At 44.3% G+C, this 20,798-nt stretch overlaps 2 protein-coding genes across 2 annotated transcripts; both read left to right on the top strand.

Annotated features, from left to right (window-relative positions):
- Positions 1-13,148: 13,148 nt before the first annotated feature.
- On the top strand, positions 13,149-16,029 carry commd1 (copper metabolism (Murr1) domain containing 1). The gene is made up of 3 exons (XM_079279559.1): positions 13,149-13,323; positions 13,638-13,928; positions 15,090-16,029. Exons 1-3 carry the CDS (start codon positions 13,150-13,152, stop codon positions 15,195-15,197), a joined length of 573 nt encoding a protein of 190 aa, XP_079135685.1. The 5' UTR covers position 13,149; the 3' UTR covers positions 15,198-16,029.
- Positions 16,030-19,251: 3,222 nt separating this feature from the next.
- On the top strand, positions 19,252-20,454 carry b3gnt2a (UDP-GlcNAc:betaGal beta-1,3-N-acetylglucosaminyltransferase 2a; the record flags this gene model as incomplete). The annotated part of the gene is made up of 1 exon (XM_079279300.1): positions 19,252-20,454. The coding sequence occupies one exon, from the start codon at positions 19,252-19,254 to the stop codon at positions 20,452-20,454; it is 1,203 nt and encodes a 400-aa protein (XP_079135426.1).
- Between the last annotated feature and the right edge of the window lie 344 nt (positions 20,455-20,798).

Below are 20,798 nucleotides of genomic sequence, written 5' to 3'. Positions count from 1 at the left end.
TGTGGGGCCTCGTCGTAGTCGAGCTTCACTTTCGTGGAGAAGTCACCGTTGTCGGAGATGGTGAACTTGTCAGCTTCTGTAACAACTCGGAGAGTCACAGGAACTTCAGCAGCTAATGAGAAGAAGTCCACCTGAACGGAAAGACTGATATTACACGAGGAATGTGTCGATAATCAGAGGTGAATACCTAAATACACATCGACTCTGCATGTTAGATGAACAGTTGGTTGGAAAAAACATCTCTTGACAGTTTGATATGGTCATAAAAACTCACAGTCAGAATCAGAACTCCCGCGTCCTGCTCTTCTTCTAAAGCGCCGCGGTACACTTTGTGTAAAAACTGAGGGTTTGAGTCACCAGGGGCCAAAATGTTGACCTGTGCTGAGGAGGAGCGGGATATGGTGCCACCTAGGAGGAAGAACATCGTACTGACTTACATCATTCAGTATGAAGAATCTTTTTCAGAATTATGTTATTGCAAATAACTATAATTACAATAATAGTATATATATATATATATATATATTTAAAATAAATATATATATATATATATTTAAAATAAATTATATAATAATAATAATAATAATAATAATGAATTAACAATTAATTAATTCATAATTAATTAAATGAATCATTGATAATAATAATAATTGAGATCACCAATCTGTATAAAGATCACAAAGCATTTGATACTGCCAAAGGTGAAGTGCATGACGACTCCACTGAATGAAGTGCAGTCGTGTGAAGTTTCAGCCCACAGACAAAAATCTCATGCCTCTAAATAAATAGATATTCACAGTTGGACTGGATTCAGGCTTTATGCCACACAATTAATCATGATTGTGGCTTGAAAAGTTTTGATTGACTGCTGATTGGCTCTTTCACTGTAACTGAATTATCATGTGATTCGTGAATTTCTGGCAGGCTGTCGATAGCGTTGGCGTCTCGGCGAGGTATACCATCTCTGGCTGTTATGTAGAGAGGGAACTCCGAGATCTCGTTCTGCAGCAGGGGAATGATCTTCGCCAGCGTGATGGCTCCACTAGTTTCCTCGATTGAGAAGAAGCCGTCATTGTTGCCAAAGTCGATGGAGTATTTGATCTGCCCGTTCTCGCCAGCATCCGGATCTTCTGCCTTCACCTTTGAGTTAAATTACACAAATCATCATCTTAACACCACTTCCATCAACGCAGAATGTAAACAAGGATGCTTTTATCAGAATCAAACAAGCTGGGCCAAAGTCTAATCTACTACGGCGAGGGCGTCGCCCACCCTACCCTGCCTCTGATTGGCTGAGGCTCTTCTCCTAAACAACATCACTCCTCACTTACCCACCCGACCATCGAAGGCCACGGATACCAATCAGAGGCAGAGGAAGGAGAAATGAGCTTCCAGTCCAATGCGGAATAATTCGGACCGTTTTTCGGTTTTGACTTTAAGTGTATAAAAACCAAAAAGATGCTGCTGCTGTAACTCAAGTTATGGACAGAACAGCTGTTCACATGCTTAACACTGCGGGACAAAATATCTGAATGGTAAATAAAATAAAATATTGCTGAACAGAAGTGTTTAAATCACTCACCTGGACCAGCTGCTGTCCCGCTGTTTGATCTGCAAACACTTTCCCCTCGTACGTGTTGCTGGTGAATGCTGGACTGTTGTCGTTCTCATCCAGAAGAGTCACATTGACTTCCACCACTACAACAGCGTTGGGTGGATTCGTCTCCCTTGCTTCAATCTTTTAATTAACAAAAGAACAGCATCACAGTTCAAGCTCACAATGTTCAGGTCCAGACGCAGCACTGTTTTCAACAGTGTTATGTTACAGCTCGATACGTCTGGTGATGTTCTGTTTTTCCCATCAAAAGACCAAAACTAACAATTCATTGTATCTGAAGAAGTATTTTTGCTAAAGTCTTTCTGAATGAAACTATGTATTTGTGACTGGTTTTAAAAGATGTTTGTCTTCAGTGGAAACCAGAACGAGTTTACCTCGAACGTGATGCTCTCAGTGGTCTCTCTGTCCAGAGCTCGGGGGTCCTTCACTCTGACTGTCCCGTCAGAACCCACAGAGAAAGGAGCAGATTCTGGAAGGATCCGTAAAGCTCCCACAAATCCTCCCTGGGGAAAGATGATCATGGTGGTGTTGGAGTTTGATGTGTCACAATAAGCCAACACTGTCAAATACATTTTATGTTTTAATAAGCACACATCCATGAAAGTACACAGATATTAAAATGAGTGTTAATGTAGCATTATTTAAGAGATTTCAAGGGTTTTTTAACTACACTTTGGAATCCTCAGAACATATTGGTATCAGGGACACATGCCTGCACAGATAATCTTTTAATAAGTAGAATCTGCAGTACCTGGTCCAGGTCGGTGACGACGGCTTTGAACAGAACGGCATTAACGGGGGAATTCTCCAGGAGAGTTACGGAATAGCCGGGCTGCTCAAACTGCGGAGGATTATCGTTCACGTCCTCAACAGTGACAGACACCGTAGCAACCGCCGTCTTCAAATTGTCATCTGCCTGGGCCGCCTGCAGAGACAAAACATTACAGATAATCATGTGTTAAGAGTTTTACTTCTGTGTGTTGGTGTGCACAGCAGCATATTCCAATAAGTGTTCCTGATTTCACATTTGGAGACGCATTGTCCAGACGTTGTGGGCAAAATGGTGACATAAGGAGGCAATTAGATCAGCGTTTGTTAGTGTTGATGTACGATTATAGAAACAGCCAATCTAAGCTCAGGGTCGAGTTTACTTACGAGGTCATATCGAGGCATCGGTATTCGTGAGACAGTTTCATAACCAGTAAAAAGTTCCTCACAGTAACTCTAAATCGATTAAGTTGTAAACATCTGGGTTCGTTAAAGAGGAGTGTCGTCAGCATAGAGGTGGAGGGAAGACATATCTGCACCTAATGTATTGCAAACGTGAAAAAGAAAGATGCATGTTCATTCTCCTGCTCATGTTGGGACTGTCTGGTGTGTGCCATTGACGCAAGATGCCTGGGATTAGATTTCGGTTGTGTTATTATCCTCCATGAATACCGTGATGCTGAGAGAGACCACGCTGCTGTCCATCTCCTCTCTGTCTAGAGCAGTCAGCACAGACACAACTCCACTGCTGGAGTCAATGTTGAAGTTCCTCCGATACTTGTCTGGAGACACTGAACAAATAATAATGGAATTAAATATGTTGTGTGTCGTCTCAAAGGTCTGAGCCGAAATCAAAGCTTTCATTTATTTCTTGTCATTTACCTGCACTGATGCTGTAAGTTACAGTCATGTTGATGCCCGTGTCTCCGTCCTGAGCTTTTATTGCCTCCGGCTCAATAGTCAGGAAAGACCCAACCTGAAATATACAACATATGAAGAGTTAATATCAAGAAAATTCTTAAGAAACAACACTTCTAGAATGAACTCCTCTGTCAAAATGAAGGAAAACACTACAGTATCGATACAAATATAACTATTTTATGGGATGAAAGTTAAAATTTGTTCATTAATCTTTCAAAAATCTTCGAAATGCACCACAACCTCATCACTTTTGCTTGACTGTGGAGATTATTTTAGCATATAGCTGAAGAAGAACGAGAGCTGCCCTGAGGGCTTGTCGTTACCGGTACAGGGTCCGTGTCTGTTTTGATCGTTTCTTTGTTGGATTAAACCTAAAGTGACAGAAACAAGAAAAAGCTTTGTATTCTCTTTTCGTCCTCCAGGAGGAAAGCAGGCGGCAGCAACTCAAATTTAGCCAGCGTAAACCCGAACTGATTCCGGGGGACTGCCCCCTGGTGGCCGGGACAAAAATACAAATCGTTTTTTTCGAGTTTCAGTCACTTTGCATTTTATCCAATAAATGAACTATCAAAGCGTACACCGACTGTACAGCCCCCGGTTCGTGGCACAGTAAACACACTGATGGCTAACGTGAATTATAGCCCGACGCCAAGCGGGAAGATTTTAAGATGTTAGTTCTTATTTGTTAACATTTTGTTAAATTCAGGCGGCAACCTCCGGTTCTGTCGAGTGAAGCCAAAGCGGAAGTTTCTTAAAACGTGCATTCTCTCTACTGACCAGCAGGGGGCGACTCCTCCGGTTGCATGAAGAAATGGTAAACATTGTAAACATGAGTTTATGGTCTCAATCGCTAGTTTCAAGTCAAACTCAAGGCTTCGACAAATCAACGGGTGACATCACGATGACTGACTACGTCCACTTGTTATGTACAGTCTCTGGTTGAATTTGAGGGATTCTTGACTGTAAACTTGCTGCTGTGGACCCAGTTGTGGAGGTGAAACGCTGCCCCCTGACATGTGGCCAGGTGTTACACATCGCACCTTTAAAGAGAAGTGTTGGTTGGCATTGTGAAAGCTATACACCGTCACCTGTCAGGGAAATATTGCAGCATTTAGCTGAAGAGACTCACCTCATTCTCTTGAATAGAGGCCCGGTACACGTTGTGGCTGAAATACGGATTCAAGTTGTCAAAGTCGACGACGTTAATCAGCACAGTGGCTGTGTCGTTTAAACCCCCGCTGTCCTGCAGTGAACACAGACAGATCAGATCAGTCAGGTGTTCATGTTGTCATGGCGCTAAATCACTCTGGAGGAGGAGACGTGTGAATATGTTCACTTACCTTTGCCGTCACGATGAAGTTGTACCTTTGGACTATGTTGTAGTTCAAACGTCTCTTCAGAACCAGAGCCCCTGAGGTGGCCAGCGCGAAGTCCTCTGACGTTGGTTCCTTTTGACAGAAAGTCACATTTCCATTCCGATAATTGTTCCTCATCGTGACACTCGTGGAGGCCCAGAGTGGCAACAGTGACTTGACTTAAAGACATCCGTTCTCTACAGTAAGGGTGATAATGTAGCCGTGGAATCACGTTTTTTAAAATCTTTTCCTGGAAAGTTTGATTTAAAGCATATGTACAGATGCACTGTGACAACAGAGTTAATTTAAATTGAATTAAGTTATAATGCCACCACAGTAACAAAGACACCAGAAGAAAACAAGGAGCTCATCGTCAGATATATGGACGATGACTGAAAACATATTAATGGATCACAGTCATGCTTTGGATTGGACAGGATTTAAAAGACATCTTTATGAGTGACTCCATCCATCTCATCCTCCACAGTGCAGCAACAAGATGAATGTATTTCAACCTCTTCACTACCAATATCTCGTTTTTCTTTAAAAGTCGTCACTGAAAAATACTTCAGGAACTCTCTCCAACTGTTCTTATTATACAACATTAATTCTAACTTCTCCAACTGTTGTTCTATTATTATCATTTAATTACAATGGAATATGTGACTCTGTTGTTTGCGGGGGTGCTGTCTCCGTCCACAGCTGTCACTCGAAGAACCTCGCTGTCCACATCTTTCGACTGGAAAGAAAAAGGCAAAATGAAGCACAGATACAAATAATTAATATCGTTATGCATGTTCTGTTGTTCCTATAAGTCCTTGAGCCCGAACAAAGTATTTTACTACGACATGCATCCTCTCTAAGCCATCCTACCATCGACTTACCTCAGAGACAGAAGTGCTGTAGCTCTCCTGTGTAAATATCGGACTGTTGTCATTGAGATCGTTGAGTTTCAGCGTCCGAGTGTTGTTGTACTGCGATGGTAAAAAATGAATTAATACAAATATTTTGTTTTCTTATGTTGGTGAAAACTGCGACGTTGAGACTCGACACCCACCTTAATTAAGCCGTCACACATGACGGAGTAATACAAGGTGCTGTCACTCTGAAAGACACCAACACACCGTTGACACGAGTTACGGGATGAAGACACCGTCTGGCAAAAAGAGGGACTCGTGCACTAAAACGACCAACTTTGGAAGATTCCGACTGAGTCAGGAAGCCTGATGAACTTAACAATGCTTCTTTTGATCAGAAGGAATCTGTGGATTTTACCCTCCATCACTGATATGAATTCTCTTCAGCATGGACGGGAGGAATGGCTACAGCATCCACAAACCCGTCAAGATCAAAATGTGCAGGAAAATACTGCATAAACCCTTAAAAATGGACCTATACACAAAAACACACAATGGACAGCCCTCTGTGTGTGTGTGTGTGTGTGTGTGTGTGTGTGTGTGTGTGTGTGTGTGTGTGTGTGTGTGTGTGTGTGTGTGTGTGTGTGTGTGTGTGTGTGTGTGTGTGTGTGTGCGTGCATGTATGGGTGCACCTTTAGGCTCAAGCTAAGTGTTATATGATGAGATATGCACCTGTTGTGCCGATCTTTGCTCTGTTTCACTGTTATCTAATATGATGACGCTGTCACGAGAGGGTGTTGTTCCACTCAGGGACGCCTCCATGCCGGTGGAGCCCTGAGATCCCAAAGATGTGTGTTGTCTGTAAGTGTGAGTGAGACATGCAACTTATTGATTAATATATATTTTCCTTATTTCTGTTCTTGTGCTGCTGCAACGCCTGCATTTCCCCTCTTGTCTCGTCTTAGTAACGTTTTCTGTTCGTGTTGCTCAAAGACATTGAATAAAAACAGCATCATATGAAGTGAATTTCTGGGAGTTTCCCCGACTCACGGCGGCCAGCACGTCTGCGTCCAGCGGCTTCTTGGTGCGGACCGTCGCGCTGGTGTCTCCCAGCGTGAAGCTCAGCTCCAGAAACTCCAGGTGTGTTGGGAAGAGGTGGGGCACCAGCTTCACGCCCTGTGTGATCCCACTCACCACCTCCACATCCCCTGCAGCGTCGCGGGAGCATTGTGAGTACTTAAACATCTCATCTACCACTTCATGGACTCATAGCGCCGACGTCAGCATTTCATTGTCCTTTGTGATGAAGTCAGGAGGGAGACAAACAAGTCCTCCTCCTTCATGATGTCCCAGAAATCGCTGATCATGAACTTTAGATAAATGATGCATCTCACTGATGTAACACAACACCAAATCAAGAACAATAAAGAATGGCCATGCGGTAGGAGAAATTGGGAAATCTAATTTTGCAATATGCGATTCAAGATTAATGTCACTCACCTGAATATCCTTCATCCACTACACCCACTTGTCCATTGCCACCTCCAGCACAATCAATGGTTGAAGTACCTTGCGGAACAGAATAAATAACGAGTTAATAGAGAGTTCACGGCAGGCTCACACACATGACTGCACATAGAAGCGTTGTTTGTCACTTACTGGTATCAAGTCCTGCAGGATGTTTATCTGTTGCTGCGATTTCTGCCTCCACAATAATAATAATGATGGAGGTCTACATACAGAATCTTTCCTGTGGCGCTCGTGTAGTGGGAACCTAAAGGATCTAGGTTTTGGCGGCACCTATTGGTGAGGTCGCAGATTGCACCCAAGTGAAACTTCTCCTGTGTGCGTCAGGCCTGCAGGAGAACTACGGCGGGCGTGACACACACGAATGACCCTGTCAGTGTTTGTCCGTTCTGGGCAGTTGTTCCCTTAAATGCGACGCACTGTACCTTTAAGTTCATATCTACCAATCGAAGCAGATACACAAAGGCCCAACACAACAAATACTGTATCGGCTTTGTGAAAATGATTCAATGACAACTGTTTTTCAGGTACATGAGAATATACTGTGTGTTTATTTTAGTTCTTGTCATCTCATTTCTCTACATCATACCGAAAACTCTGTTTGTGACTGAAATGCACTGAACCATTTGATGAAGAAAGGTTTTCTATGGTGTAGTTTTTCTTTTTTGACCTGACATTGGACTTTGAGACACTAAAACTTAAAGTGAGGCAACTCGATATGACGGCACGATGTCATACGGTTGAGTCAATGAGCGAGTGGGGACAGGTTTCACCTTTCGACAGTAGATTTATGAAACCCACTGCAGCGCCGAATGACCAAATCATTCAGAGTCCTGGGCGTCCGTATGACTCCTCGGCCAACGTTTGGCACATTTCAATACATTGACTGATAATTATCGCCCTCTTTTTGGTGGTCAAAGGTCACTGTCTCTTTTTGGTGGTCAAAGGTCACTGTGACCACAACTCCTCCAACTTGACCGACAGATTCAGCGGTTTAACGTAAATGAAAATCCCTTCATAAGAGACGGAAGACTCGCCCTCATTGTTCCGACTGTTTATGGTTTTAAATCAAATCTGCTTGTGAAATTCATTCATTCCGGCTCCACTCACCTATCGGACTTCCAGTGACGACACACACACACATGAAGAAAGCGAGAAGGAGACCGGCCCGGATCGAACCACCGCTGTCCATATCGGCTCGGTTGTGTTTTCCCAAAACCTGACCGCCGGCACTGAACGAATCACCTGAGTCGCGGTCGTTAAGAGGCGTCTGCTGTTCACCTCGCCCTCCTTTCCAGCACTCCTGCTTTATGGCGGGTTGTAAACCGTCACAGGTATCGCTGGTGCCAATGAGCAGGACCAAGTCTGAGTTCCGTTTCACACGAAACACGGTTGTGAATCGTGTGTTAACTTTCACAGGTGCAGAAGTTTGGTCTACATTTAGCTGCCGATGAAGCTCAGGCCTCTGCTGCTGAACATTAGTATTTTAATTCAGATTTATTTTGGACCTTGTTTGTACCTTTCATTTGATTTTTATTGCATTTTTATTGCAGATTGTCATATCGTTGTGGAGTATTATAAAAATGTTTATTGTCTCTTTGTTGGCAGACGGGCTGTTAGAAACAAAAATAGAAGAACACTGTTTGTGTTTTTACGTTACCGCCACTTCCTGTTCTGCACTTCTGACCTGTAGCTGCCTCTGACCAGCCCCCTGGCCTTCTGCTGACAACGCCATCTTTAATCTTCAAGTCATGATGACGAGGCTAAAGGGGACCAAAGGAAACTGGTAAAACACTTCTGAACACGTGGGTTGCCTTTAGAAAAGTATCATCACATCTCTCTAAACAGGCCTTCACACCTCCGCTGTTAAATAATCATGCGGGTAAAACGGGGGATTTTGTCTTCATAAAGAACTTGTGGTCAGGGACCGAAAGGTCGAGAAAACAAGTGGTATTAAGTTTCATGCCGTGTCAATTTAAGAGGAACACCATTTGATGTCCAAAAATACTTTTTTGCTTGTTTTTTATGATGTATTGGAGTCTGAATATGTCTTTGAAAGCATGAAAGGGAGCATCACTGCAGCAGGTTATTACTTCTTCAATTCCTTTTGACGGCTTCATTCGGATGATGTGTTCTCAGATAACATGAAATCATTGAGGAATGAATCCATCACAGTAATCTACCAACATTTAGAAATGCTCTGTTGATTTTGGTTGATGTCTGGTATTTGGTGTTTTACTGTCGTGTCGATTAAACATTGGAACGACTAAACTCGAACTGGTAACTCGTTAGTTCACGTCTAACTAACAACACCTTCTAAATCGTTCTCATTTTGGAGAAAAGAAGAAACTAAGGTCATGTCACCACTTTGAGGGTGTGGCGATGGTCTCACGCTGCTCTATAAAATGTTCCTTCCTTCTGACTGTTTTCACTGCAGCAACACGGTGCCACCTGAAGAAGACGAAGAAGAAGAAGAAGAAGAAGAAGACTTCAGGGGCTCCATTGAACATCTCTCCACTGCACAGGTACAAGTTTAAGTGTGCAAACACTCTGCGCAGCTTAAAATACATTAAAACCACTCATGCCAAGATTTGTTTCAATAAAAGCAACTAATTAAATAGAAATACAATCATTTATTTTCTACAAACGTTTTGGGGCCTTTTTACAATATATACGGTGTTTTTGTAAAGTGCAATGTCAATAAAATAGACAAAGCATTCATTTGCCTCCTACAACCTGTTTGAAATGTATTAGTTGACCTCGTCATCTCGGTTAAGTTCTAGTCTTTTTTATCCAGGTCATGAAAATATTGCACTCTGTGATTGAACTTAAACTTGTACTCAGATGGCTGGACTGTGGTGGATGACTGTGATGCTGGTGTTCGTCTCGTCTGTCGGAGGTTTGGATGCTTTGAACCAGAACAAGCTTGCGGAACTCATACAAGCCGTCAAGAAAGCGTGAGTCAACACCCCCGACTGCTCATTGTCTTTTGATTTTAACGCACGGCCAATCAAGGTTAGCAGCAAAGGAAAGTCTGTGATCTTGGAGATTAAAAACAAAAGACTACAAATGAATGATTTACAACCTAGGCCATCAAAATAAGAGACATTTGAGTTACTTTGAGTTGATGGCACAAGGCTCTGCAGATGGCAGTGTTGGTCAGACTGCCTCCCAGTTCAGTCATAATGATGAATGGTACTATTTATCACGAAAATACGATTTAGTTTCAGTGTCTTTCCTGCTCGTACCTTCCCCACAGTCATTGTTAGTGTGGAAGAACGATATTTACTCTGCTCTTCACAAAACCTATTTACTTCCTCCTGTTCCAAAACAGGATACATTGCTACTGTGCAATTTTTTATTTGTAAACATTACTGTTGCAAATATAGAAACATTTAGTTAAAGTTAAAATATAAATAACTTCTAATCCGGTTCTGAATTTATTATTTTTCTTAAATAATAAATTAAAAAACAATAATTGAGTGATGAAAACAACCGATGAGAGTATCTGTGAAGAACCGAACCCATCAGAATCGTAGTGTTGATGAAATGCTAATGATACTCATCCCGAGTACCACGAGAGTGAGAATACTTGTAACATGTGTTCTCCATTGACAGGTACCAACCACCAAATGCTATGTTCAGTCTGGCTCTCAGCATCAAGAGCGAGGAGCCAGACAATGTGAAGCACCTCCTCAAAGACAACCCCAAAGACAGGGTGGATCAGCAGCTTTCCACCGGCGCTGTGTACAGCAGCCAAAGCCTTGCTGTAGCAAAAGTTCAAAAACCTCAACATGCCGAGTTCAGAGTTTTGCAGAACTTAAACCTTGCCAGCAACGTCGGTGACTTGCTGGTCATCTACTCTCACGCTTCCTCTTGTCCCGGAACATGTACAAACACGAAGAGCAAATACAACATCATCAAAAAGATCAAAGACGTCATTCAAGGAGGAAAGTGGAGTCGACACGTCTTTGTGTTTGAAAAAGTATTCAAGCCCAGAGATGAACCTCCTATTGACGAGAAAATACTGGAAAAGTCTCTTAAAGAACTTGGAAAATCTGGAATCCCTCTCGCTAACATATTTCGCTGTTACAAACAGAATTCCAATTTTCAGTGCACAAGCTGTGCCCGTGGTACAAATGTTGAAAAGAAGTGTGTTGATTACAACCAATAAAGTCTGAAAGAGTGCTGCAGGAATGAGTCCTGAAACCCAGAAACGAGTCAGCATTTTTGCACTTCCTGTTCTCTAGTCTACAAGTTGTCATGTTTTAAAAAATGCCGATTGCTAAAAAGTGGCGAAATTAAACGACAAAACGTCGCCAACTTTCGCTTTTTACTTCTGCCAATTGCATTTACACTTCAGAGATCATAAAGTGATGTTCATTGGTGAAGATTAGTTTCCTCAACACAACGTGGAAGTATCATTGTTTGCCACAGAGCTTTATTTTCTGCAATAATCCAAAATCGTATCATTGTCGAGGGTCCATGCGACGCTGACTTCCTCACACGTCATCCCTGCAGCAGAAGCACGCGGCCGCCTGTTGTGATTTACAACACGTGTGTATTTACAGAACCGACTTCCGAAGTGGAAGCAAATATTTAACCAGCGAGCAAAGCGCTCGCAGCAGCCTCGGGTTATTTTAGTTTTTATTTGAATTTGATTGCACCGAACTAATAGAGTTGTTGTTGAATGCATCTCAGGAGAATTCCAGTCTCACTGCGCTGAGTATCGGTCCACTCGTCACCATGTTCATGCACAGAACACACATTGAGAAAATAAAAACATCATGAATGTGTAACTCTGGTTGAAAACGATGCCGGTGTTTGATGCTGTGTTCGATGACTCCTGAATGAAGATGTTCTGTGATGATGTTGTTGATAGATGGCTTATTTGGCTTTGATTTGACCAGCCAATCGGTGCGTGTGTATCTTTGTACTGATTGCACGACCCACTGCATGCATGGGCCTATTTGTGACTTTGTGATTTGGTTTTGTTTTCGTTGTACAGAAACACTCTGTATTCATTTCAGTTAGCAGAAATAAAGAACACATTTAGGTAAAGCTCACTGTATGTACTGTACTCATGTCATATACTCTCTATATCTCTGTAAAGCATTGGCAAATTAAAGCTTGGCTCAGCATTGACTTTGGTCATTTTGGTTTTCTGTGCGTCAGTTGTTTGAGGACCCCGACACACCACCATAGCCAGGTAGAGCCACAGGCATAAGTGAAGGAATAGGCGGTGGCAGAGGAATGAGGGAAGGCAAGGTTAGGCAGCAAAGCAAGCGTAGAGGAGGCGGCGGCAGACGAGGAAAAGGTGGCAAGGTTTGGAAGCAAGGCAAGCGTGGGTAGGGACTGCAATGATACGGGTAACAACAATCTGAGCAGCAGCCCAATGAAGCTTACTGAGACAAATCAGCACCGCATGCTTAATACAAATGTGTTTTAATAGATTTAATAACTTCGCTCTCAGCCATGTAAAACTCTTAATGCCTGCAGTGGCAGTGATGCTGAAAGGATTCCCAGTTTCCAAACCACTCCACAAAAATACAGCCGGTGTGTTTTATCTGCGCCAGAGCAAAACGGCATAATTGATCTTGATTTTTCTCGGTCTTAATACAGTTTGAAAAGGCAAGAAAATAATATGTGGGGGTGAATACAGAGTTCAAACAGTCCAACAGAATTGTGTTCCCCCGTGTGTCACTTCTAAAGCGTTGCCAAATCCTCTGATGTTCTGTTCTTTCTGAATAAAGCTTGGCTCAGCATCTGTTGTGGTCTCTCTGCGTGTCAGTCATTTGGGAACTCCTGCAATACAGCAGTGCTATGTGGAGGCCCCTCAATATCAATGTAAGTGGAGAGCAGAGCCGTGTAGTTGACTGGTAATCTAACTTTGATCAGACACCTGACTAGTTCTTCGATCAGTTACTTCCTCCGGATGGGGCGGGTCTTGTGATGTCCCTCGCTGACGATCCAGGAACACTGAACGATAGACACTGTAAATAAATATATATTTAAAAACTACAACTCCCACAATGCCGTGTGTCGGGACGTCCGTCACGTGATACCCGTCCGCACTCATGTGACTTCACGGAGAAGAGAAAACATGGCGGATGTGGACGCGACGAAGTCTCTGAGCGGACTGTTGAACGGAATCGCTCAACACGTTTATTACAACAACACGGAAATCACCGAGGAGCTGCTGAAGAACGAGCTGTACCGCGAGCTGTCGCACGAGGAGTTCAGGGTTTTGCACGAGAGGATGAAAGGCCTCCTAAAGGTAATGCAACGCCTTCATCCTGGAAGTAACACAGCAGGCAGTTTCCTGATATTGTACTATGAATAAATAATATACACTATAAATGCAATGTGTCGCTACAGTACAATATGTCACGAAGGTGACGGGTGTATTAAAAGTGATGTGTTTTCATTCTTTAGTCTTTCTGGGAGTCTCTGCTGTTGCCAGCAGGGGGCAGCACTAACATACAGGACCTGGTATCGGTACCAGGTTTTTAGTTTTTTTATTTCGATAGATTTTTTTATCTATGGGTACTACGTTATTTAATGCTCCTCCTCTCCCCCTCCACCTCTCAGTCCATCGCCACGGCCGACATGGACCACGCCCAGCTGGAGGCCTTCCTCACAGCCCAGACCAGGAGGCAGGGAGGCGGTGGGCTGACCGCCGAACAGGCCGCCGCCCTCTCTCGCTTCTGGAAGAGCCAGAGAGTCCGGGTGAGGGAGAGCCTGCTGGCTCAGAGCTGCTGGGAGCCCGGCCTCAGGGGCCTCTCCTGGAGGGTGGACCTCCCGACCGCAGCCAGCCGGGGGGACGCAGACCACAGGGGCCCCGTAGCCCTGATGGAGCTGGAGCTGGGCAGAGCCGGACAGGTGAGACTGATGGTGTTTCCTCATTCACTGTCACACAGCGATGCTGGGAACACACCAGTGAAGCCCGCGTGTTCTACTGCTGCTTTTTGAGGGAAATGAAATAGAAAATTGGAAAACTTCTCTACAACCAGAGGAGTCGCCCCCTGGTGGACACTAGAGAGAATGCAGGTTAAAAGCACTTCAGCGTCTGGCTTCACTTTTCCGCCTGGTTGACTTCCATCCTCCCGCTACATACTGTAGAATAATTGGGGTTAAACAAGGCAAAGTTCTCAAACAAACTGTATCTTTATGCAGTTTAAATACCAGTAAACACTGCAGACAACACATGCATGCGTTGGCTTTGGGGATCGATTGCACTAAAGCAGGAGGCCTGGCTCTGGCTCTGGCTCTGGCTCTGGACGGATTACTGGTCTGTTTTAATGAGCCTGGGTCCCATGAGAAGGCTAATTTCACTCAATCTGGGTCCTGGGCTGAAAACTCTTTCAAAGCCCCTCCCAAAGGATAATGACGCCAAAGCATTGCTACAGCAAAGCATCTGCTGATTATCAGCCGAAGCCAGAGATCAACTTGACCAATAACAAGCAAGAAAAGTGAAGGAGTCACTGGGAAAACAACAACATTTCACATTTCTTTTAACAATTAACACTTGAAATGATGAAGACACAAATGACTCTTGGTACAAAATGTAAACCATACTTTGGTGTTACACGTTTACCTTTAGAGTTCATCGGACTTTCTTTTTATAAAATGAACCCAAAACTCTGACAGTGAGGAAGATCTTGGGCAGATGATGATGCGAATATAAATTCAACTAAATTGAAGTCATTCTCTCTGAACGAAGAAGGAATCTGAATTAGCCGTCATCACTTCCTGTTTGTGTGAGCATGGATGCACAGACGACTGTCTCTGGTTTACTTTGACACTGAAGAGAACTTCAAAACGTTCTGTAGTTCTACAGATTGTTGATGCACATTGTGGGAGTGAGAGCTCTGGGTTTAAAGTTCCTTAATATCCTCATGAGCTTTGAGCCACTGCTGCAGTTCCAACTGATGGATTTTTGCCACAAAAAAAAGAACTTCCTGTTACCGTAACGCTCTGAACGTCTGCTCTTATAACTAGCGTGTGCTGTAATGTCCTTCCTTCTCCCTCTCTCTGTCTCAGGACTCGGAGTTTGTGTGTCTGGAGTTTGATGAAACCAAAGTCAACCAGCTGCTGAAGAACATGTCCGAGATCCAGGAGAGCATCGACCGAACCGTTCACCGCACCTGAAACCGTGTGCGAGAGGCGACGTCTGACCCGCTCTGAATGGATCCGACACGGCTCCAACACAACAACAAACTAAATACGCAACGTTGCACGCCGTGTGCGCTCAGCTGGAACATACGACTTTGTCACAACGTTGCACCGTGAACTTTGACCCTCTTGCTCAAATATCCGCCGTGCAGAGGATTGTGGGCCAGAATAACCAGAGCATGCTGGTTTGCGCACTGCAGAAATCCTCCATCGTGGTATTTCTAGTGTACTGTATTATAATTATTGTATATTATACCACGCATTGGAACGCACTTAATCTTTTTTTCTAGTGAACTAAATTGTGAGGTTGGAGTTGGAACGGTGGGGCGGCTGACGAGAGTTTAGCGGGTCCTGTTCCTTTAAGACGGGGGCGTCGTCTCTCAGTCGGGTACAGATCACACGGGATCAGTAAGTCAGTTTAACACCACAAGCAGTTGAGTCATCAGTTGAGTTTTAATGTGAAAGCAGTTAGTAATCTCTCAACACAGATGCAGTGATAAATATCACTTCAACACTCACTGTGCATGTGGAACGTTTCACTGGTGTTTCATCTCTTTTCTCTCTGGCTGTTCAGAGAGGAAGCTGCATCACTCCAGATGTTTATGACACCCACTAGATATCTAACCTGCAATAAAATGCTGAAATCAGCTCCATGAATAAAGTCTTTAATCAGTAAAGTTTGAAGCATAAAACCCCCGCTTCAGGTCACAGTTCTGCTTTAGTGCCACAGGATTGTAAACGCAGCCCAAACACTGCTGTTCAGACATGATTGTAATATTCTGTATATAAAATGTTCTTACACACAGATTTGTGCCAATTAAGATTAAAAGTTATCTTGAGATGATTTAAGATGCAAAACGTTTGCCTTCGTGTTTTCTTGTCTGTTGTCTCAGATACTGAAACAAAGGTCAGTTTTATTGTTTGATGGTCATAAATGCAGCGATAATGTAATCTCTCTCACATAAACAGGATTTGTCGGTGCAGAGATGTTTCCGTCCGTCCACCTTTGGAGCTTTGAAACTGCTCCATGTGAATATTTTCTCGTCTTTGTGGAATGGCGTTGCAGCGTCTCATCGCGTTGAGCTCGTCGTCCGCTGCCCGGGCGCGGATGAGGCCTGGGGTCGGATGAGGCCTGGGGTCGGATGAGGCCTGGGGTCGGAGGGGATGAGACAGTCGAGCCTCCGCGCTGAGTTCCCTCTTGATTCATGAGCGGAGCTCGTTGTTGTGAGAAGACTGAAGCGTGAACTGTATCTGCATTCACACTGCAGTGGTGGAAGGAAGTCAAGTACAAATTCAGGTTGTACTTGTAGTTTACTTGAGTATTTTTATTTAAATTCATACTCCTCCACTACATCTCAGAGGCAAATATTGTACCTTTCTTCCACATTTGTCTGACTTTAAAGACTCCATTAAATAACTACTTCCGGTCCAGTGAAACCCTCGTATCTCCAGATGTGTTTTTTTTTTTTTTTAAACGGAAAACCTTTTTATAGATAAAATAAATAATAATAGGAAGAAAGCCTAACATTTGAGGTGTAATTAAAAAATTCAACAGATGAATAAAACTTTAAAATGATTAAATAAAACATTTTTTTTGGGGTGAACTGTCCCTTAAGTACTTTTTACTTTAGTAAAGGACCTGAACGCACTCCTTCCACTGGACTTGGAGGTGTTCATGCATCACCGAGCTGTCAGCTCACCTTCCACCTGAGGGAGGAGTCACAGCGCGCGCCAGACGCCACCGGGACGCGCGCTTGTACCAAACGTGCTTCACCTTTCCCCCCCACTCCGGGAACAGAGGAGGTGATTTTGGTGTGCACGTCGGAGATTTGAGGATTCGAGGTTTTAACATATTTTCACGAGGCCAGATCCCACAAAAAAAAAAAAAGAACTGCGTCACCTGGAAGGATCCTTCGCTCAGGTGCACGCGCTGCAGCCTGTTTAGCACCTCTGGACTGTTGCACAACGAGCACGCGAGGAGCCCGTCTGAGAGGTTTGTGTGTCAGAATGAACTGACGTGTTTTTGTTGCACCGATGAGGGAAATAACAGAAAAGTCACCTCCGAGTTGAATCGCTTCATTTATCTTAACGTACTGAGATGAACGTGAAGTTGGACTTTGGGTTTATTGACACCTTGTTACTGTAACATCTACTGTACGGATCACTTTATAGAGAAGTGCTCGAACTTTGGGGACGTCATAGAAATATTATAAGAAATGACAAATGTGACTGTTTTGCTCCAACAAGAGTAAATCTAAATTCAAGTTTCAATGGAGGTAAATGTTATAATGTTATTAAATTAAAACTCAAAGGTGGAGCTTCATTAGTGACAATATTCAAATGAAACACTGTTGTCCTCGTTGTCCTCCTGCTGGTAGTACCGGTACTCCTTTTTTACTTCAATAAAATAATTAGTTTAAATGTAGCAGTAAAAGTCCTGAATTCAAAATGTTACTTATCGAAGTATTATCAGCAAATTAAAGTATCAAAAGTAAAAGTACTCTATAATATGAGGTTCTTTGTTTTTGTAGTTCGTCAATGGGGAGCAAGTTTTAGATACTTTGTGTACTATACTACATATAAGTAGTGTAGTACTCGTATCATTTAAGTAGGCTGTGTGAAGTTGCATTAAATAGAAACACTCAAGTAAAAGTACAAGTATTTGTCAAAATTGTACTGAAGTACAGCACTTGAGTAAATGTATCAGATACTTGGCAGCCAGTCGTGCTCAACTTAAAGTGCTGCTCGTTCATCAGTCTGCGGTGATGTTTTATTCAAATATTTGTCATCAAGTGAAATACACAGAATGGTTTGTATATTTGAATAAAAATTTGTTTCAGAACAAGAACGCCACAAAAGCACGTTGTCAGCTGGTGTGATGGGGACGGTGCTGCAGCAGAGGGTCCCCGTGTCAACAAACCGATTTTAGGAACCCTTTAAAACCCTGGTTAACATACAACATGGGTAACACACGCGTACGACTCGAAAGAGAGCTGCAGGGATTTGTTTCGGCCGACCAGGAAGTTATCATCTCACTGGCTCCCTCGACCAAACGCCAATGAGATCAATCCAACAGAATTTGGATTTATGGAGGAAATTTCACTTTCAGTGAAAACCAAACGGCAACTCTCATATTCATACCGCATTATCAGGGAAGGTTTTAACATCAGCTCTGCGGATCAAGACTTCCCCTAAACATGATTTTACAGCTTTCATAACAAGTCATATCACTCTGCACACATGGGCCAGGCTTTACGACGGGCAATGAATTAGATTTACCCTTCAATGAACTTTGATTGTCCCGTGTTCAGGTTTGTTCAGGCGTCGTAATGGCTGACGTGTCTTTGTGTTGAACTCCAGATGGCTCCAGGAGCAGCATCCTGGTTCTCCTCGGAGACGTCGCCCTCCTCCGCCCTGCAGCTCATCCACACGAGGCCAGGAGAGGTCCGGGTCTCCAGCAGGCCCAACTGACCGGTCATCTCCACACCAGCCACAGGTGATGTATGAGTGACGACATACATCTGTTGATGGCAACACTGTGAAGTTTCTACATGTATTTAAGTAACTTGAGATTTGCTTTGCGCTGCTCTATATGTCGAGGAAACGAGTTTATTAATACGCGTGTGTGCTCTTCTGTGTCGCTCAGCAGACAATGACAAAGACTGCTGCCAGTAAACTGGCGTCATGTGTCCGGCTGAATTGGAAACGTGTGATTGCTGTCTGGAGGAAGAGGAGGAGGCGATGAGGAGGGGGGGAGGGGGGAATGCTCTTGCGGCCTAGTGTGCAAAAGTCTGAGCTCTGAAACCAACCGGGGGGGAAATCAAGCTTCCCATTGAAGCGCTGTTGCAGATTCTTTCAGTTTTATTCTCTCTGGAAGCTTCGACCGAGCTGTGTCCATGTTTCCAAATGTCCCTTTATATCCTGGCTTTGTTGTGAGTCCCGACTCTGCAGATTTGAGTCCGTTTCTTGTTGCATTTCAATTGATTTTGTTCTTTATTTGTTCTTTGTGTAGATGCAGAAAAGAGGCATCATGCCTGTGGCGCACCACAAAAGGAGGGTGTACTGCGTGATGATGATGTCGCTCAACATCTTCGTCTGCGTCCTGGTGGGCGTGTCGTGGAACCTCGACAGAAGCGTTCCCCAGAGGGTTCCAGTCCAGCCTGCAAGGTTTTGGCACAGGCAGGAACGGAGCAAATCCTTCTGGAACAAGGAGCAGCAGCTCCTGGACTTCATTCACAACCCCGTCTTCAACTCGGCGACGTCTGGCGAAATTCCCGCCAAGCTGCCCGATTGGCTGAAAGACACGGGGCCGCTAGACCCCTGTAAACCGGACTACAGGGTCCCCACGCACATCCTGGACTACAACTCCCTGCCGGAGCTCTTCCAGGATTTCCTTCTGCACATGCGCTGCAGAACGTACCCCATGCTGATAAACCAGCCCCGTGTTTGTGACGGGAAACCCTTCCTGCTGCTGGCGGTCAAGTCCCTGACCCCACATTTTGACCGGCGGCAGGCCATTCGCGAGACGTGGGGTCGGGCGGGCGTCTTAGCCAATCGCACCGTGGCGACGGTGTTCCTGCTTGGCAGCACCTCGTCAGCGGACTACTTCCCAGACCTGCGGGGGATGCTGGGCCACGAGGCGGAGCTTCACAGAGACCTCCTCCAATGGGACTACAGGGACTCCTTCTACAACCTGACCCTGAAGGAGGTCCTCTTCCTGGAGTGGTTCGGCCAAAACTGCCCCCACGCGCAGTACGTCCTGAAGGGCGACGACGACGTCTTCATCAACACGCTACTTGTTATTGACCTCCTTGAAGGCCTGGCGGAGAGCAAGGCCAAGGATTTGTTCATAGGCGACGTCATCAGTGACGCCGGTCCAGTTCGAGACCAGGAACTCAAGTATTTTGTCCCAGAGAGTGTGTTTGTGGGGACGTACCCACCTTACGCGGGAGGCGGAGGATACCTGTACTCGGGGGAGGTGGCGCTGCGCCTCTACATCGCATCTCAGCAGGTGGTCTTGTATCCCATCGACGATGTCTACACGGGGATGTGTCTGAGAAAACTAGGCCTGGCTCCTGAGAAGCACAGCGGCTTCAGGACTTTTGACATCGAGGAGAAGTACAGGGACAACCCCTGCATCTACCGGAGCCTGATGCTGGTCCACAGCCGGACGCCTCTGGAGATGTTGAGGATCTGGTCCTGGCTTATCCAACCGGAGCTGGACTGCCAGTGAACACAATTCATCTTTTGTTGGCGCTGCTGAGTTTGATTTCAAGCTATGCTATTGCGGACAAACAAACTAGACAACTCTCACCAAAATAATCTAGGAACTACAGCTAAGAGATGAAACCTGTATTTGTGATTTTCAGGTGAACTGTCCCTTTAAGACGTTGCGTCATTCAGAGTCAGACAGTTATACTTGTTAAAAACGACTGCGTATTGATGATGTATCTCCATGTCCATGGGCCACCGCTGCTTGTTTTTTCAGGCACTTTTGTATTTTATAGCACGAAGCTAAAAATAAAACAAAAAGTGAGATTTCCTTCGAGCTTTCAGAAGGAAAGTTTCCCAGATATG

The sequence above is a fragment of the Melanostigma gelatinosum genome (genome assembly GCF_949748355.1).
Source record: "Melanostigma gelatinosum genome assembly, chromosome: 11".
Classification (NCBI taxonomy): Eukaryota; Metazoa; Chordata; class Actinopteri; order Perciformes; family Zoarcidae; genus Melanostigma; species Melanostigma gelatinosum.
The sequence above is the reverse complement of the archived record's forward strand: the minus strand, read 5'-3'. Positions and strand labels throughout refer to the sequence as shown.